General features: G+C 35.4%; 1 protein-coding gene across 1 annotated transcript; it reads left to right on the forward strand.

Moving 5' to 3' along the window:
- The first annotated feature begins 15,911 nt into the window (after positions 1-15,911).
- On the forward strand, positions 15,912-21,354 carry LOC109622403 (uncharacterized). Its single transcript, XM_062849124.1, has 2 exons — positions 15,912-17,872; positions 20,809-21,354. The coding sequence occupies exons 1-2, from the start codon at positions 16,861-16,863 to the stop codon at positions 20,856-20,858; spliced, it is 1,062 nt and encodes a 353-aa protein (XP_062705108.1). The 5' UTR covers positions 15,912-16,860; the 3' UTR covers positions 20,859-21,354.
- Positions 21,355-21,691: the final 337 nt, after the last annotated feature.

Below are 21,691 nucleotides of genomic sequence, written 5' to 3' on the forward strand. Positions count from 1 at the left end.
CCATCTGATTCCTTCACAGTCTACATTGTAATACCGCTTGCATCTTCTTGTGACTCCTCCTCGTCCCTTGGTGGATCCTCTGCAAACGACCAACTTGCATCAAAGAACTGTTCGGGCTCACCTTGATCATCTTGGCCATCATCCGGATCACTTAACACCATGCTTTCTGTGGGCTTCACAGTCACCGACGATTCTTCTCGCTGTACAGCCACCTCCTCCTGGCGGCTAACTTCTTCCAGCTTGGCATGTCGAGGTATTTTGCTTCCTTTCGTGCAGGTTCCACGCAACCGGCTATCGCCATTCTTCACCAGCGCTCCTTCAGCAGAATGTCCAACAAAATGTTCACTCACCGCTATCGAGGCTCGATGTTGAAATTTTCGGTGTCGCCGACGTTTCCCGATGTAGCCTCCAACTGCTTTCAGCGCAAGCTCGGCCGTCCTCAGTTGGTATAAACTGCCTTGGCGATCTCCCTTCACTATAACATCTCCAGCTGCAGACACGATGTCGCAATCGTTTCTCCGGAACAACACCACGAACCCCTTCGACGTCAGCACTTTAACGGATATCAGGCCACTTTTCAGCGCCGGGACGTACAACACTTTCTCCAGAGTGACGTCAACCGCTCCTCCGCATCCGTTCACGCCATTCAACTTCACTGTTCCACATCCAGCTGATTTCACACATTCTCCATCCGCCAAAACTACGTCGCAAACATCATCGTCATCAATTGTTACAAAGCATCGCTTATCACCACACATATGGGCACTCGCACCACTGTCTATGACCCATCCGCTCAACCACCGGACACCATTCGTTAAAAACAAAACGGCACTTCTGTCCTGCACTGCAGCTTGTTTTGCGGTCGACAGTTCGCTCTTCTTCTTCCCACTTTCTTCTTCGTTTTTCTTTTGCAGAACCGGACAATCACGCTTCACATGCCCCTTTTCTTTGCAATAAAAACATCTCCAATTGGATGGATTCCGATTGCTGAAACTTTTCAGCGCCTTCAGTTCACTGCTTAAATGGTCACTATTCACTGATCGCTCCTTCCGACGTTCGAACTCGTCGAGAAGCTTCGACTTAACCAACACTAGCGTGAGATCCGCATCCGGTCTACTCTCGAGAGCAGTCACGAGCCCAGCATACGAATCTGGAAGGCTTCTCAGTATCATCGCCACTTTCAACGAATCTGACAACTCCTGCCCAGCTTGCGTTAGACGATCAAATAGTTCTTCTATCTCAAACAGATGACACTCGAGATCACCATCTTCCAGCAGGTTCAAATTGCACAACCGTTTCAACAAGGACACTCGGGATGTAACTGTCACCTTCTCGTGGTACTGCTTCAAACTATTCCAAAAAGCCATGGCACTTGCTGCTGTTCTGATCAATCCATACTGATTCTCTTCGATGCACAGACCCATCGTCGCACGAGCCTTCTTATCGTCCTTCTCCCACTGGCCGGGATTCACTGCCGGCTTCGGAGATTCGATCACGTACCAGAGGTCTTCCCTCGTAAGCAGCATCTCCATTCGAAACTTCCATGTTTGCCAGTTGTGATTATTCAACTGGACAAACTTGTTCAGCGCCTCCATTGCTGCTGGCCTTTCGAAAATTGCACAAGCGCCGCACAAACGACCGTCACTTTCTCCGCTTTTTCCGAACCGTTTACACTGTTTTCCGCGAAACCTTCACTGGGCACATAACCTGTTGAACGAAGCGGACAGGTACGCAGCGGAATCACGTTGAAACGCGAATAAACTACCGTGAAACTCGGATTATTACCGCGAGAGAAAAACTCGAGCGTGCCGTACACAAATCGTAAAACGTATATTGAAAAACATAATCATTTGTAAATAAAAGCTTTGGTTTACTACTAATACTATTACTGTTTACTGTTGTCATTCTTAAGAGGTGCACAAAACGGAACGTCAAAATGCGCACCAGTGGTGTCGGCGAATAGGTCGACTAGAGGGGGTTCGGCAATAAGGTCGAAATACTGGACAACCGTTGCATTTCCGCCAACAGGTATGCGTACTCACCACTGACTGTGGCAATTTGCCGCATAGGTGACGTTAGTGTTGTCAACGCTAAAAAAATTGAATCCTTACACAGCATTCGAGAAAATTTTCTTTAGGCTTGGATGTCTGTTCTCTGTGCTAGCACGTAGCCCGCATAGATAAATACTATTCATGGCATCATTCATATTATACGTTGTCCATTGGTGCAATAATAACTATACAAGTAGTCATCGTTTAATGATAAAATGATAGGGGTTGAAAAATTTCAACAATTCAAAATTATTCAAGTATCATTAAATATATAATCACGATACATTGAATAATATTTAATTAATTTTCAATAATAGAATTTAACAGAATTGCAGTGACAAAAACGATGGTTTAAACTTTTTATTCACTATATTTAGTATTTAACGGCTTAAATAAGACGTCATCACGTTAATCTGTATTGCTATCTGATTTTCAGTGCCATTGTTTAGCATTTTTGGCACAAAAATGGGCATAACACTATTACGCTTGCATGTAACACCAAAACAACAGCCCTTGCGGCCGCAGGTTCCAGCTACTTTCGGATATAATGCCACTTTCAGAATAGTTTAGAGAGTTCAGGAATGAAATCCGGCACATATAAGCACAAAAATCACCGCTCACTGGTACTAGACAATAGCTTTCATTAAACTTACCTTCCATATACAATCTAATAACACGCAAGTAGGGAAGCTTCTTGAAGATCTGCGGATCTTCCATGTTTCAGTCCTTAGTAATATTCCTTCATACCACTCTTCCCATATCTTCCAGAACCGTGTTTTTGCTAACACTGTTTCAAACTTTTGAACATCAACGTATTGAATCCAACCGCGATCACTCATCTAATGTGGCCTACGCAATCAACGCACGAGAATAAATACAACATACCTGTATATCACTGAGTTCAATTCCAGATTCACCAAAGTATGGAGAAAAAAAAAACTTACGAAAAAGTAAACAACGATTCCCTCAATAGTAGTCAGAATTGACAGTGTCTGGTGCCCGCTGCAGGGGTGTGTGTACGTTTTTGCCATCGATAAAGTAGATATGCTGAAATATTTTTATTATTCACTGTATCATTAAGTAAATGATAAAGCGACTATACCGCGAATAATTTCGCAATTTTTTTGTTCGAGAAAAAAGGCATTTTTGAATGGTAACGATACTTAACAACCCGTTCGGTCTATCATTGAGACTTCCAAAATGATAACTGCTATCATCGATATGATTCGTTGTATCAGAGAGTTCAAGCATAACTTTTCAATCCGACGTAACTCGAGAATGTAAACAAATCCGGGTTTACTGCTGCATGCACGATTCATAAAGCAAATTGAAGAATCCACATCACAGTTTGATGATTTATTGCTTAATTTGTTTAACTAAGCATATTTTTCGAAACGACGTATCTAACTATTTTGATGTTTACAACTTTACTGATAGATACACCGTTTTGATATATGAGAAAACCAAACGACGTATCTAGCCAAAATCAAAAGTAACAGATACACCAAACTGGCACCATACAAAAGCGACGTATCTGGCATGACGTATCTCGAACCAACCCGGTGTATGTGTATTTTTGTCAAAATTCATTGTGAAAATGATATGGAATGAGTAGGTTTTGTTCTTTACCTAGTGCGTGCAATATCCCTGGTGATGTTAAGCACGAAAAAACTTATGAAAAGTCTTTTTATAAAAAACTATTTTAGTGAAATGGTCGTCAACATTGACCATGAATTTACTCAGATCAGTGAAAAAGTTAGATACGTCGATTTGAAAAATTATGCTTGAGTTATAATCCAGTTTATGATAACACAAATAATCAAACAATGATTAGCCGTACAATGTTTGTATAATACCGTTTTATTCGGGGTTATCTGTTACATCCCGAATAAAACGGTATTATACAAAAATTGTACGGCTAATCATTGTTTGATTATTTGTGTTATCATAAACTGGATTATAACTCTCTGATACAACGAATCATATCGATGATAGCAGTTATCATTTTGGAAGTCTCAATGATAGACCGAACGGGTTGTTAAGTATCGTTACCATTCAAAAATGCCTTTTTTCTCGAACAAAAAAATTGCGAAATTATTCGCGGTATAGTCGCTTTATCATTTACTTAATGATACAGTGAATAATAAAAATATTTCAGCATATCTACTTTATCGATGGCAAAAACGTACACACACCCCTGCAGCGGGCACCAGACACTGTCAATTCTGACTACTATTGAGGGAATCGTTGTTTACTTTTTCGTAAGTTTTTTTTTCTCCATACTTTGGTGAATCTGGAATTGAACTCAGTGATATACAGGTATGTTGTATTTATTCTCGTGCGTTGATTGCGTAGGCCACATTAGATGAGTGATCGCGGTTGGATTCAATACGTTGATGTTCAAAAGTTTGAAACAGTGTGAGCAAAAACACGGTTCTGGAAGATATGGGAAGAGTGGTATGAAGGAATATTACTAAGGACTGAAACATGGAAGATCCGCAGATCTTCAAGAAGCTTCCCTACTTGCGTGTTATTAGATTGTATATGGAAGGTAAGTTTAATGAAAGCTATTGTCTAGTACCAGTGAGCGGTGATTTTTGTGCTTATATGTGCCGGATTTCATTCCTGAACTCTCTAAACTATTCTGAAAGTGGCATTTTATCCGAAAGTAGCTGGAACCTGCGGCCGCAAGGGCTGTTGTTTTGGTGTTACATGCAAGCGTAATAGTGTTATGCCCATTTTTGTGCCAAAAATGCTAAACAATGGCACTGAAAATCAGATAGCAATACAGATTAACGTGATGACCTCTTATTTAAGCCGTTAAATACTAAATATAGTGAATAAAAAGTTTAAACCATCGTTTTTGTCACTGCAATTCTGTTAAATTCTATTATTGAAAATTAATTAAATATTATTCAATGTATCGTGATTATATATTTAATGATACTTGAATAATTTTGAATTGTTGAAATTTTTCAACCCCTATCATTTTATCATTAAACGATGACTACTTGTATAGTTATTATTGCACCAATGGACAACGTATAATATGAATGATGCCATGAATAGTATTTATCTATGCGGGATAGTTTTAGAAAAAAAATCAACTTATGAGGTAAATGCATGGGTAAATGCAAAAAAAAATACGTTTTCTTAAATTTCAATTGGCTTCTTTAGCGGTGTTGAGATAATACGATATTCTGAATCTACTCGAAAAACTGAGCCGAAATCCACGTTTTTATGCATTTTGGTGCCCGGGAACCCTTTCAAAAATCAATTTGAAGTTTGTAAGGGAGCCATTTGATTAATCACCTCTCGTCGGGTTTTGTACTGGGCAGAGCTGTCAATCAGTTGCCGAGCTGTCAAAAGGTGATTTTAAAATATACCTATGAAATTGATTTTAGGTATCAAACTAAAGTTCTAAAAATCTAAAAAAAACCATACTGGTTCAAAACAGGTGCTCTTTCGAATGAAATTGAAAAATCAATATATGTTTCTTAATTAAAAACCCAGCGGGGTAGCGCGGACGTCAACCACGAATAGATGAGCCGTAGTCCACATGAATTTGACATGTTTGGGAAATTGACACTTTTGGGCACTCTGACAGATTTGGGATGTGCACGACGTTTGCGAATTAGTCATTACCATACGTTGTTACTTAAGTAAAACGTGTAAAACTAGCAAAAGGTTATCAAAATTTTAGCGTGCAATCGTTCGAAATTACACGACAACGCGGAGATAGCAAATAAATCAGTGAGAAATTGTGTAATGCATAAATTTTCAGCACAAACAATTTTGAACGTGTTTTTGTTGTGAGCTACGGTGATTTTGCCTTTTGCTGGCCCCCTGTAAAAACCTAAATTGCAATGTGGAATACGGGGACGCAACCAATCGTTTCCAAATTTTGCACAGTTCGACACCAACATTTCAAAAGGGCGTTACTGCTTTTGGAACTATCACCTTCTTTTAAAGCTGTGGATCATGTGTTATGATTTCCATGTTTTTCACAAGTACCAGATGGGAAAAACTCTCCTCTTTCCGACAACCACGGTGGTTTGAGTGTAAGGGAGGCAGTATGACCTACAGCTTTGAAAGAAGGTATTACTTTCAAATGCAGTTACGCTCTTTTGAAATGTTGGTGCCGAGTTGTTTTGTGCACCAATATAGATTGAAAAAGCTTTGTTCCGGGTTGATACGATCAAATTTTAATTTTATCCATTACAACGTTGACCCACTCTAATGCATATTGAGGGATTTGTTCTTTATGCGGCCTATCGCTTCCGAAAGGTACATCTGTGATTTAAAAAAAAAACGTGGACACCGTCTTCAGCCAGAGAAGAAGAGAAGAACAGTTCTACAAGAAAGTCACGGAAAAACCCGCTCTTTTTTGAATATTTAAAGTAAGTGCCTACTTTCGAAAAATGCCAATAGGAAGCAATCGGTGAAGAATTATCCCAGTACGGAGGGTTAGCCTAACATTAGCCTAATGTAAGACTAACTGGCCAGCATGTTAGGCTAACTTTTTGTCTCACTTTTGGCTAATGTTAGTCTAAAATTAGACAGATATGACACACTTTTGTTAGACATGTTGCAAATTCGAAACATGTTTGTTAGTCTAACATTAGACTAACGTTAGACATGTTTTACTATGGGCTGTTAGACAAATGTTAGGCATAAATTTTATGCTGCTTGTTTTCATTCCAGCTGTCATCCGAGCAAGAAGTATGATTGTAGTAGTGAACTTTTGTCGACGTTCACTACTACAACCGTACTCTTGCCTCGAATGAAAGCTGGACGAAACAAATTCAATAAAAAAAAACTCGGAGCCTGTTCAATTTCAATTTTAATTTTAACTTTAATTTAAACTTGAATTTGAATTTGAATTAAATAAAAATTAAATTAAATTAAATTTATATTAAAATTAAATTAAAATTAAATTAAAATAAATTAAAATTAAATTAAAATTAAATTAAAATTAAATTAAAATTAAATTAAAATTAAATTAAAATTAAATTAAAATTAAATTAAAATTAAATTAAAATTAAATTAAAATTAAATTAAAATTAAATTAAAATTAAATTAAAATTAAATTAAAATTAAATTAAAATTAAATTAAAATTAAATTAAAATTAAATTAAAATTAAATTAAAATTAAATTAAAATTAAATTAAAATTAAATTAAAATTAAATTAAAATTAAATTAAAATTAAATTAAAATTAAATTAAAATTAAATTAAAATTAAATTAAAATTAAATTAAAATTAAATTAAAATTAAATTAAAATTAAATTAAAATTAAATTAAAATTAAATTAAAATTAAATTAAAATTAAATTAAAATTAAATTAAAATTAAATTAAAATTAAATTAAAATTAAATTAAAATTAAATTAAAATTAAATTAAAATTAAATTAAAATTAAATTAAAATTAAATTAAAATTAAATTAAAATTAAATTAAAATTAAATTAAAATTAAATTAAAATTAAATTAAAATTAAATTAAAATTAAATTAAAATTAAATTAAAATTAAATTAAAATTAAATTAAAATTAAATTAAAATTAAATTAAAATTAAATTAAAATTAAATTAAAATTAAATTAAAATTAAATTAAAATTAAATTAAAATTAAATTAAAATTAAATTAAAATTAAATTAAAATTAAATTAAAATTAAATTAAAATTAAATTAAAATTAAATTAAAATTAAATTAAAATTAAATTAAAATTAAATTAAAATTAAATTAAAATTAAATTAAAATTAAATTAAAATTAAATTAAAATTAAATTAAAATTAAATTAAAATTAAATTAAAATTAAATTAAAATTAAATTAAAATTAAATTAAAATTAAATTAAAATTAAATTAAAATTAAATTAAAATTAAATTAAAATTAAATTAAAATTAAATTAAAATTAAATTAAAATTAAATTAAAATTAAATTAAAATTAAATTAAAATTAAATTAAAATTAAATTAAAATTAAATTAAAATTAAATTAAAATTAAATTAAAATTAAATTAAAATTAAATTAAAATTAAATTAAAATTAAATTAAAATTAAATTAAAATTAAATTAAAATTAAATTAAAATTAAATTAAAATTAAATTAAAATTAAATTAAAATTAAATTAAAATTAAATTAAAATTAAATTAAAATTAAATTAAAATTAAATTAAAATTAAATTAAAATTAAATTAAAATTAAATTAAAATTAAATTAAAATTAAATTAAAATTAAATTAAAATTAAATTAAAATTAAATTAAAATTAAATTAAAATTAAATTAAAATTAAATTAAAATTAAATTAAAATTAAATTAAAATTAAATTAAAATTAAATTAAAATTAAATTAAAATTAAATTAAAATTAAATTAAAATTAAATTAAAATTAAATTAAAATTAAATTAAAATTAAATTAAAATTAAATTAAAATTAAATTAAAATTAAATTAAAATTAAATTAAAATTAAATTAAAATTAAATTAAAATTAAATTAAAATTAAATTAAAATTAAATTAAAATTAAATTAAAATTAAATTAAAATTAAATTAAAATTAAATTAAAATTAAATTAAAATTAAATTAAAATTAAATTAAAATTAAATTAAAATTAAATTAAAATTAAATTAAAATTAAATTAAAATTAAATTAAAATTAAATTAAAATTAAATTAAAATTAAATTAAAATTAAATTAAAATTAAATTAAAATTAAATTAAAATTAAATTAAAATTAAATTAAAATTAAATTAAAATTAAATTAAAATTAAATTAAAATTAAATTAAAATTAAATTAAAATTAAATTAAAATTAAATTAAAATTAAATTAAAATTAAATTAAAATTAAATTAAAATTAAATTAAAATTAAATTAAAATTAAATTAAAATTAAATTTAAATTAAATTTAAATTAAATTTAAATTAAATTAAAATTAAATTAAAATTAAATTAAAATTAAATTAAAATTAAATTAAAATTAAGTTAAAATTAAATTAAAATTAAATTAAAATTAAATTGAAATTAAATTAAAATTAAATTAAAATTAAATTAAAATTAAATTAAAATTAAATTTAAATCAAATTTAAATTAAATTAAAATTAAATTAAAATTAAATTAACATTAAATTAAAATTAAATTAAAATTAATATTAAATTAAAATTAAATTAAAATTAAATTAAAATTAAATTAAAATTAAATTAAAACTAAATTAAATCTAAATTAAATTAAAATTAAATTAAAATTAAATTGAAATTAAATTAAAATTAAATAAAAATCAAAACAAAATTTGATTAACATTTAATTAAAATTTTATTCAAATTTTATTAAAAACTTATTAAAATTTAATTTAAATTTTATTAAAATTTTATTGAAATTAAATTTATTAAAATTTTATTAAAATTAAATTTATTAAAATTTTATTAAAATTAAATTAAATTTTTTTTAAATTTTATTAAAATTTTATTAAGATTTTATAAAAATTTTATTAGAATTTTTTTAAAGTGTTACATAAATTTTATTTAAATTTTATTGCAATTTTATTATAGTTTTATTAAAGTTTTATTAAAATTTTATTTAAATTTAAAAAAAATGAAAATTTAATTAAAATTTAATTGAAGTTTAATTGAAATTTTATTTAAATTTACTTAAAGTTTTATTAAAATTTCATTAAAATTTTGTTAAAATTTTAATAAAATTTAATGAAAATTAAATTAAAATTTTATTAAAATTTGATTAAAATTTATTTAAAATTAAATAAAAATTAAATAAAAATTAAATGAAAAATAAATCAAATTAAAATTAAAATGACTCACCGACACGATGAGGCCAAACTTAACGGAATCGGACACTGTTTTGGAGATGACTGGTTCCGGCAACGGTACGACGAGAACGAACCGGACTTATTGGCCAGTAGCAGCGGCGGGGAGCTGACGGGTCGGACGACGGAACGACTGAAATGGTTCTTACCAGGTTGTTACGGTTTTAACTAATTGAAACGCGCAATTTTTATCATTTTCCCGACCGACGAACGCTGCCGCAATCAACAAAGTTATTTTTTTAACTGCCGTTCAGGCAACTGTCAACAATGCGCGAAAGAATCGAACACTGAGCATAATTTCGGGGTTATGATTTATGCTCTCCAGAAATTTTCGATGAGCAACATATCTAACAAATGCCTAACAGTGTCGAACGCCTAACTTCCTCCGTGCTGGGTAGATTGAAAGTAGTGAGCTGAATTTTTGTATGGTGAGATTATCAGTTTTCCATTTCTGCAATGAAAGGTGGGTTATACGATTTTTTTCCTAATTTGATGTTGTTTGAGCAAAAGTTTGGGTAGCTGTGTTGTTGTCTTCACGGAAAAACGAAAGTACCCAAAAGTGAGTTCCTTCCACCCAACTTCGAGGTTGCGTGCGGGAAGCCAATTTTGAGTTGATGGAGTGGATGTTTAGGTAGGTAGTTTGCATTTAGGCGTATACGGCCAAAGTACTTAAAGTCAAGGTTCTTTTTACTCAACCGTCAGTTAAAATTACTCAACTTTCGGTACTGTGCCACTTACTCAATTTTGGCTTCCCGCATCGAACTCTCAAAGTTGGGTTGTTTTGCTATTCACTCTCTGACAACAATAAAGAGAGCGAATGAAACAGGATGCAAAAAAGAACTCAAAAGTGAGTTTAAAAATACTCAAATTTGGGTTCTCTTGTTTTTCAGTGTTATTTATACTTGCGACTTCAACAACACAGGTACCCAAACTTTTGCTCAACAGCATCAAATTAGGCAAGAAATCATATAACTCACGCTGTTTGCATGATTTCGTTGCAGAAATGGAGAATTGATTATCTCACCATACAAAAAATCCCATCACTAATTGCGCCCAATTGATCCTTCTCCTTACCGGCCAGACTAAGACCTGAGTGACCTCTGCTGTACATAGGAGTTATCTCCATTTTCTGCTCGGTCCATGGCTGCGTGTCTCCAGTTCCGCACTCTGCGAAGGGTCTGCAGATCGTCCTTCACGCGATCGACCCACCTAACTCGCTGCGCACCTCGTCTTCTTGTACCGATTGGATGGCACTCGATCGAGAACCATTTCAGTCGGGTTGCTATCCGACATCCTGATGACGTGACCCACCCATCGTAGCCTCCCGATTTTCGCGGTATGGACGATGGTTGGTTCTCTCAGCAGCTGATGCAGCTCGTGGTTCATTCGCCTTCTCCAAGTCCCGTCTTCCATCTGCACTCTGCCGTAGATGGTACGCAACATCTTCCGTTCGAAAACTCCAAGGGCGCGTTGGTCCTCTGCACGTAGAGTCCATGCTTCGTGCCCATAGGCATAGAGGACTGCCGGTCTAATCAGCATTTTGTAGATAGTCAACTTCGTGTGACGGCGAACTTTGTTCGATTGTAGAGCTCTAAGTCCAAAATAAGCTCGATTTCCTGCCAGCCTCTGAACTTCTCTGCTGATACCACCCCGAATAAAACGGTATTATACAAAAATTGTACGGCTAATCATTGTTTGATTATTTGTGTTATCATAAACTGGATTATAACTCTCTGATACAACGAATCATATCGATGATAGCAGTTATCATTTTGGAAGTCTCAATGATAGACCGAACGGGTTGTTAAGTATCGTTACCATTCAAAAATGCCTTTTTTCTCGAACAAAAAAATTGCGAAATTATTCGCGGTATAGTCGCTTTATCATTTACTTAATGATACAGTGAATAATAAAAATATTTCAGCATATCTACTTTATCGATGGCAAAAACGTACACACACCCCTGCAGCGGGCACCAGACACTGTCAATTCTGACTACTATTGAGGGAATCGTTGTTTACTTTTTCGTAAGTTTTTTTTTCTCCATACTTTGGTGAATCTGGAATTGAACTCAGTGATATACAGGTATGTTGTATTTATTCTCGTGCGTTGATTGCGTAGGCCACATTAGATGAGTGATCGCGGTTGGATTCAATACGTTGATGTTCAAAAGTTTGAAACAGTGTGAGCAAAAACACGGTTCTGGAAGATATGGGAAGAGTGGTATGAAGGAATATTACTAAGGACTGAAACATGGAAGATCCGCAGATCTTCAAGAAGCTTCCCTACTTGCGTGTTATTAGATTGTATATGGAAGGTAAGTTTAATGAAAGCTATTGTCTAGTACCAGTGAGCGGTGATTTTTGTGCTTATATGTGCCGGATTTCATTCCTGAACTCTCTAAACTATTCTGAAAGTGGCATTTTATCCGAAAGTAGCTGGAACCTGCGGCCGCAAGGGCTGTTGTTTTGGTCCCGCATAGTTGTGAACAAAAAGCGTACTATATCGCATGCTGTCCACAACCACTTGCGACCACTCCTGAACAATATGGCATGATATCCCCCTTCACTTCAAATGGTAGTGTCTGTATAATGTAGTATACCACTTGGCAAATTGTAATGGGTCATTTCACAATATGGCGAATAGGCGGTTAAGTTAGGTTACCATAAAAAATCGGCTTTTTTCCCGAACAAAATTTTCACAATACAATAAGCCTAGTTGTAGCCATATTGTGCATTTTTTGCAACGACAATTTTAAGTCATATTGTTGCAAAACTGTTGAACCGCATGTGAAGGAAAATTGTAACATTTAACGATAATGTTTGTTTATTGTCCTGTATGTTTGATTCGACAGCATACTGTATTGTTTATGTATCTTTTTTGTAATAAATAATCAAGCAGCTCAAGCAATAATGCAAGTATATATACTGAGTACACAAAGTAAGCATTTCTTCTAAATTATCTTATTATCTTAGATTTATTACTTGGATGTGATTCTTTGAGTTGAGTGATTTAAAAATCGCATACTATTGTAAATACAGACTAATGCTTACTTTGTATACACAGTATATAATCTTGCATTGCAGCTCTTATTACCTTAATTAAAAGAAAAGCATGAATTATATACCTAAAACTTTTAATTAAAATAACTAGGATCAAATTCATATTCAAAATTATTTTTTTTCTCCGCAATCATTAACACCAAAACGTCCTTGAAAATTCCACAATTCCAGGATTTTCATCATAAACGGGTCCATTCTTTCCAAGCACCGAATTTCCATTCCTCGCGGCATTACCATCAAATCAGCAATTAAGTTTGAATCAGCTCCCTGGTAATCGTGTTCTACCGTCCGGCAAGAAACACCATCGGACCGATAAAGCTAACCTTGTCCAACTCAAAAGCATTTCTCGTGATGAGCTCCTTCCAACAGTGCTTGTTGTGTTGGCTTTCTGGTCGTCGTACACTCCCGGATTGGCCATGGTCAGCAGTCAGATTTTCACGTCGGCTCAACTTTCATACGAGCTTTCATATACAGCAAAAGGTACGCCACCCCGTGCATTCACGGAGAACGCTTTCCTGAGTAACTCCTCCAATTTGGTCAGCACCATCTTTTTCCGTCACATCCGGCACGGGATTCCACATCGATAGCTGACAGAAGTGGAGCACATTCGGTAGGGAACGGGGACTGGTAATAAGGGTGCTGTTTGCCTCCGACGCACTGTCGCCTACCGTGGTCGACTACTGGCTGGGTTCAATCCTAGTCGACGCCGTCGGTATTTCTGAGACAAAAATATCTGATCACGCCTTCCCTCGGATAGGAAGTAAAGCCGTAGGTCCCGGCCCATGTGTTGATGGGTTCGATATGTAGGGTGTCGGGTGTGTGTGGATGTCTCCCTGACCGTCCGTGTTTAGGCTTAGTACCAGAAATAGGCGGACGTTAAACTAGAGCTGATGCCGAACGGTGTCGGCTCGCCAGAAAGAAGAAGAAGAAGAAGAAGACTACTGGCTGCCGATGCGGCCGAAGCCGCCGACGATTTTCCGGATGGATAACGTTTTCGACTGAAAGGAAGAACAATTTATTTTTGTTTGAATTGAATCTGCGTAAGCCACGCTGATCAAAATACTTACCGCTAATGGTACGATAAGAATAAGCAGATCTCGATCCGGTGAAAGAAAATATATATTTTTGCAACCGGGCACTTACAAAATTGTGGATTGGATCCGGCCGGTCCGCGTCCGACGCTACTCGATTTGTTTTTTTTTTTTGTGAAAATTTTCATGAGAGCAAGCACTTCATCGGATCCCATTCGTTCACACATACTGATGCATGCAACTACTTGCCAAATTGTTGAACATCAGTAGCATATAGTGAAATCTACGTATGTAAGTGTGTAATCCAAAACAAGCACTAACAATTTGGCATAATGTGGAATTATATTGCTACCGTTGCTTACAAGCTTTCATCTTTCTACCCTTCAACAATGAGTGTACGTTACATTACATTGTTACCACTTATCATGGATCACATGAAGCGTTCTATATAATCCAATGCTTTGAGTTTCATGTCATTTGAAACTAAAACAACAATTTGTCATAGACTTACCCTATCAGAAAGAAGAAATTTATTGTATGGAGTTCAAGACAAATTGTAATTCTCTATGCGGGTGGTCACCGAAAATTTGATCGTTTTCTTTGGTACATCGAGGTCTTGAAATTAGTCTATGGTTCTACCCCATCATGGTACTCAGAATAATGAGCACGAGGATGTTGATGTGTGGCTGTTGGTTGTTCCTGTTTCCAGTCCGATTGGGGGTCCATCATGGGTTGTCATTCGCCGATGTCCAAGTATCCGGGTCCGTTTGAGCCATGGGCTCAGAAGAGGGTCAGTGTCAGCTCAGCTGCTCTTAGGGGGAAAGACTAACTGACGAAAGTGCCGGGGCCATCTGCTTATGGAGCAAACGTGTGACCAATTGCGCCACGGGTCCCGGTTGCTGTAATATCTATACATATTGCGCAGTTCCCACCCAACTGGACCCCTTTCGCAGTTAGTATAAGTGCGGGATCGTGAATAAAACTGCGATTTTGCATCGAATCGTTTCGGTGTCTTCTGCGCACTTATTCAGCACTTTGTAATGCATAAGTGCGCATAAGACACCGACACGATTCGATGCAAAATCGCAGTTTTATTCACGATCCCGCACTTATACTAACTGCGAAAGGGGTCCAGTGGGGTGGGAAATGCGCAATATCATCAGCGAAATTTCAACCAAGCAGCTGAACGGATTTCGTGAAAATCGTTCATCTCGTGTTTATCCCCGCTTTGCTTATCACACTCTCTAAAGCGACCCTACTCGATTCGTATTACGCACACCACTCGATCCATCGCCGATCTGTCGTACTAGTAGGTACATCCAGGAATCCGTATTCGTGAATAATCTACTATGCCTAGCTGATTTCGATCGATTGTATCATACGCCGATTTAAAATCGATGAACAAGTGATGTGTGGGCACGTTGGATTCGCGGCATTTCTGCAACACTATAGCGGATGGCGAATATCTGGTCCGTTGTAGTGCGTTCACCCATGAATCCAGCCTGATATTGCCTCACGAACTCTCTCGCATTCGGTGATAGACGGTGGCATACAATTGGGGACTACGAAGGTTGATGAGCCGGGAAACACTCTTTCTTCCTACGGGGTTTCTTATGGGAGTATGAGTGAAAAAAAAAGCAAAAAATCTTCCCTCCTTCACCTTCTCACAGAAAACCGCAAACAAAATCATCACCTTCGTAGTCCCCAATTTGGGAAAGCACCTTGTGGTCAGCGGTCAACAGTGCAACGGCGAAGTATTTGGAGTAAAGCGTCGGAAACAGTGGAAAAGTCCACCTACTACCTAGTTGTTCTACAGACAGAATAGGTAAGACAGTCCAAAATGTAATCGGTGCCCCAACGCAGATGAAAGACCTTCAGCAGCTAGAAGTTAGAAGCTAGAAGTTAATCAGAAGTGAGTCTATGCAGCTATCCTCAGATTATGATAACGTTATTAATAATATGTACTTCATATGTGCTAAAAACAAATATGTGTGTATGCTATAAAAAAGATTTATAGTAAACGGTATTCTACCGAGACCCTTTAAATATACACGAGCCGGCGGCTGTCGGTCTCTTTCAACTCGAACTGCTTTGCGACTTAGACGTCTTTTATCAACAGCTCCGAAATCTACCATCGTGTGGTTTAATTATCAAAAGTCGGTTCCCGGTAATTGCTCAGTTCACCTCAGTAAAACCTATTCGCGGATATAAAAGTTGGCGACGAGAAAAGTGAACGTAAAATAGTGCGCGTGTGAAAACGAAACAAAAATCGCGAATTTCGCTGGTGTGAACTCTAGCCGGACAGTGGTTGTGTTTTCCCCCTTGGTGAAAGTGGGCTGTGTGAGAACAAACCAGCGGCGGCGAATTCACCGTAGTGCCGACAACAGCCGATTGCATCAGCCAGTCTCACTCTGGGACCGTATCAGCAGCAGCAGATTTCGTGATACGAACAAAACGCCGAATCTCCTGCATTTTTCGGACCGCCGGCGGTAGCAGATTACAGCAAGCGGATAAAGTGTTCGTTGGTCACATTGTGTCGACGCTGCAGCGGCGGATTAGCCATCCAGGGAAGGCTGCGAATTGCCGGTCGACGACGCTACGGATTTCGTTGGTGGCGGTAGGAATTATTTGTAACCCGCGAAGGGCGTTTCGCAGAAGCGGTAGAGGTGTAGAAGTCCATCGGTACGGCTCGGCATTTTTGCAGCTGTTAGGCCGTTTCGTAGTGTGAAGACTCGTTCCGTCTGGAAGTTGATTGTTGCTGACTGGCCGTGACGTTTGCGGTGACGATTTCGTTGATCAAAGCCCGGACTACCGGACGATTTTCCTTCCTCTTGCTGGAGTGTGCGTCCGTCGTGACCTTTCTGGTGAAGTTGCCAGGTACCGGAAATAGGTCGAATCGCCTTTGAAACGATGTCTCACGTTGCGCCAAATATTGATCCGTACCGCAAAGGACAATCGTTTGCGTCATGGTTCAAGCGCCTAGGATACCATTTTCGCGTGAATAAAGTAGAAGAAGCGGACAGAAAGGATCAAATGTTCTTACTTGGAGGAGATTTTTTGTTCGAGGTAGCTCAGAGCTTGTACCTTAGTGATGAGTTACTCGATGCAGCACCTTATCATGAATTGATCGAAAAGCTGAAACAAAAACTGGATAAAACGGATTCCGCGTTAATCCAACGTTACAAATTTGGCTCCAGGGTTCAACAACCTGGTGAGACAGCCAGTGATTTTGTTTTTTCGCTGAAACTCCAAGCGGAATACTGCAATTTTAAGAACGACAAGCAGGACCGCATAGTAGATCGCATTTTGATTGGTTTGTCGGATGACAATTTAAAACAGAAGTTATTGGCTGAGGATAGCGAAAAACTTAACTTGGCTCAGGTTGAGAAGATGGTGACAACATGGGAAATGGCTACTTCCAATGCGAGAGCATTGACACAGGACGGTTCCTTAGGGCAAATTGCTTCCATTGTTGGTGGGCGAGGAGCTCTCTTGCAGCGTGTAAAACAGTTAGCTCAAAACCGAGGACCAGTCAAAAGTCGACTAGGTTTCAATCCTCCGTCCGTTTCTCCTGTACGAGGTAGTCAGCCTAGCGCAAATTCCTATGGCTACAACGATTGTAGAAACCATACTTCACAATCCAGACAGTCCAAGCAAGTGCGATTCCAAGAACATCGGAACAGATACCAGGGTGCAAGCAATCAGCGAGCGGATAGCAGAACCGGTAGGCAGCTGGTCTTCGATCAAAGGGTGTGCAGCTATTGTGGGGTAGTTGGACACGTCCGAAGGAAGTGTTTCAAGTTGAAACAGTATAAGAAAGACCCGATCAACAACGTGAATATGGAGGAGCCTGAGACTAGTACCTTGTCCAGTATGATGAATCGTATTTCCTGGGACGAAAAGAGTGATGATTCTGATAAAGGTGAATTACAATGCATGCATGTTTTGTCTGTTAACAATATAAGTCATCCATGTTTACTAGAACTAACAATTCAAGGAATCAATTTACAAATGGAGATTGATAGTGGCTCCGCTGTTTCTGTGATTGGGAAGAAGTTATATTTGACAAAATTCGATGTTCCCATTGAGAAAAGTTTAAATAATCTAATAGTGGTAAACGGTTCTAGACTGAAGATTGCTGGGGAAGTTGTTGTTTCGGTTGAGTTTCAGAATATAAAGGCAAAATTGAAACTTATAGTTTTGGATTGTGATCATGACTTTGTTCCTTTATTAGGGAGAACCTGGTTAGATGTTTTCTTTCCAGAATGGCGATGTTATTTTGACAGACAAGTAATGGTTAACAGTTTAATTGACAGCAAGAACAAAGACGTGATGAATTATGTTAGGAACAAATTTTCTGATGTTTTCATTAAAGATTTCTCAACTCCCATTAAAGGTTATGAAGCCGAGTTGGTTTTAAAAACAGACAAACCGATTTTTAAGAAATTTTATGACGTTCCCTACAGATTGAGGGATAAAGTTTTAGAATACTTAGATAGGTTAGAAAAACAGAATGTTATAACTCCTATACAAACAAGTGAATGGGCATCTCCTGTTATAGTTGTTAGGAAAAAGAATGACGATATTCGTTTAGTCATTGACTGTAAAGTATCAGTAAACAAACTCATCATTCCTAATACATACCCTTTACCTGTTGCTCAGGACCTTTTTGCTGGTTTGGCAGGATATACTGTTTTCTGTGCTCTCGATTTAGAGGGAGCATATACACAGTTGTCATTAACAAAACGTTCTAGAAAATTCATGGTAATTAACACCATAAAAGGTCTTTTTACTTACAATAGACTGCCACAAGGGGCTTCCTCTAGTGCAGCTATTTTTCAACAGATAATGGAACAGGTTTTGCAAGGAATTGATGGGGTTTTTGTCTATTTGGATGATGTTCTCATAGCTGGAGTTAATTTTGAAGACTGTCAACGGAAACTTTTTATTGTTTTGGATAGATTGTCCAAAGCAAATATAAAGGTTAATTGGGAAAAATGTAAATTCTTCGTGAACAGCTTAGAATACTTGGGTCATAAAATTAGCGAAAAAGGGTTGTCGCCGTGTGCTAGTAAGATAGACACGATTAAAAATGCTAAAACGCCTAAAAATGTTACTGAGTTGAAGTCATTTTTAGGTTTGGTAAATTATTACAACAGATTCATTCCTGGATTGTCTTCCAAGTTATATTGCTTGTATAACTTGTTGAAGAAGGATGTTAAATTTGTATGGAATGATGAATGCGACAAGGCTTTTAAAAACTCAAAGTACTTACTTCTTGAAACTGATTTTCTCGAATTTTATGATCCCAGGAAACCAATTGTTGTAGTCTCTGATGCTTCTGGCTATGGGCTTGGTGGAGTTATTGCACATTCTGTTGACGGAGTAGAGAAACCCATTTGTTTTACTTCCTTTTCACTAAATTCTGCCCAGAAGAAATACCCAATTCTTCACTTGGAAGCGCTGGCACTTGTATGCACAATCAAAAAGTTCCATAAGTATCTGTATGGACAAAAGTTTACGGTATTCACTGACCACAAACCACTAGTTGGAATATTTGGGAAAGAAGGTAAAAATGCAATGCTTGTGACAAGACTTCAGCGTTATATACTTGAGTTGTCGATATATGATTTCGAAATCCAGTACAGGCCGTCTGCAAAAATGGGTAATGCGGATTTTTGTTCGCGATTCCCATTAGAGCAGTCGGTTCCAAAAGAGCTTGATTTAGATTGCATCAAAAGCATTAACTTCAGCAAAATTTGTCCAGTTGATTTCACTGTTATTGCTAAGCATACGAAAACTGACGCATTTTTACAAAAGATATTGACTTTCTTGAACCATGGTTGGCCAGAACGAATTGAAAAACAATTCATGAATATTTTTGCGAATCAACATGAATTGGAAGTGGTAGACGACTGTTTACTATACCAGGATAGAGTAATAATACCACAGCAATTGCAGCATGAAATTTTGAAATTGTTGCATGCCAACCATGGTGGAATCGTAAAAATGAAGCAACTGGCAAGACGCTCGGTGTATTGGAATGGTATAAATGCTGACATAGAAAAGTTTGTTAGTGCATGTGATACTTGTGCTAGTATGGCAGTGTACCCAAAGCCGAAAATAGACACCAAATGGATTCCTTCCACAAGACCATTTGGTAGAGTACACATAGATTTTTTCTACTTTAAGCATCACGTATTTTTGTTAATCGTTGATAGTTTTTCAAAATGGGTGGAAGTTGAGTGGATGAAAAATGGAACTACAGGTAAACAAGTTGTGAAAGTACTGTTAGCATATTTTGCTAGATTTGGGTTTCCAGATACCTTAGTGTCTGATAACGGTCCTCCATTTAATTCTCATGATTTTAAAAACTTTCTTGAGAGGCAAGGAATACGGGTCCTAAACAGTCCTCCATACAACCCTGCTAGTAATGGCCAGGCGGAGAGACTAGTTCGTACGGTAAAAGATGTATTGAAAAAGTTTCTACTTGACCCAGAACTCTTAAGCATAGAATTGGAGGATCTTATTAGCCTGTTTTTAATAAATTTTAGAAATAATGTGACGATGGATGGTAGCTTTCCTTCCGAAAAAGTTTTAAGTTATACTCCTAAATTGTTAATCGATTTGATTAATCCTAAGCGACAAACTAACAAACAAGTACCATTAACAAATCATAAGCGTAATGATGAACTAACCACTGGATCACATAATGATATTGGAAAAGAACCTACTAAAGATCCTTTGGATAGTCTGATGGCGGGTGATGCGTTATGGTACAAGAATAGCAATCCTCATCATCAGGCTAAATGGTTGAAGGCGTATTTTGTAAAACGTTTCTGTAAAAATATTTTACAGATTACGATTGGAAGCGGTATAATCACCACGGCGCACCGAACTCAAGTTAAGCTCATAGACGATGCGGACGGCCGTGCGCGAAGAAGGATGGTGGTGCATGTCGATCGCACTGTCGATAATCCTGGTCCATCACTGCCATCATCACCGTTACCATCAACATCAACACCACGAGAAACGAGTCACGAGGAAGAGCCGAGCGAGGAGCCTTTCCGGGGTTTCCCGGAGTGCGAATTGCGCGGTGTCGAATCTCAAGTTGTTAAGCCGAATCGAAAGCGGAAGTCTGATGCCAACCTGGTGCTCGATGGCTTGCCGAGGCGGTCGAAGAGAACAAGAAGAACTAATCATAAAAGTGAATTCGAATATTTTTAATGTTAAATGATCCAATGAACTGTTTGTTAAAATTATCGATAAAATGAAATTTTGTAAAATAATAGATAAGCTATTAGCTCGAAAAAAGGAAGGACTAATATGTACTTCATATGTGCTAAAAACAAATATGTGTGTATGCTATAAAAAAGATTTATAGTAAACGGTATTCTACCGAGACCCTTTAAATATACACGAGCCGGCGGCTGTCGGTCTCTTTCAACTCGAACTGCTTTGCGACTTAGACGTCTTTTATCAACAGCTCCGAAATCTACCATCGTGTGGTTTAATTATCAAAAGTCGGTTCCCGGTAATTGCTCAGTTCACCTCAGTGAAACTTATTCGCGGATATAAAAATTAATTCGGGCATTCCACTGCTAAACATTTGCTGCAGATTAAAAAAAAAACAACACAAAATTTCGATTATTAAAGCATTTGGGGAACTTTACTTCTATTTCTATTTTTTTTGTTTAAGATATAAAAAACTGTTGATTTAAATACAAACTATTTTAGTTGC

Source organism: Aedes albopictus, chromosome 2, assembly GCF_035046485.1.
Source record: "Aedes albopictus strain Foshan chromosome 2, AalbF5, whole genome shotgun sequence".
NCBI lineage: Eukaryota > Metazoa > Arthropoda > Insecta > Diptera > Culicidae > Aedes > Aedes albopictus.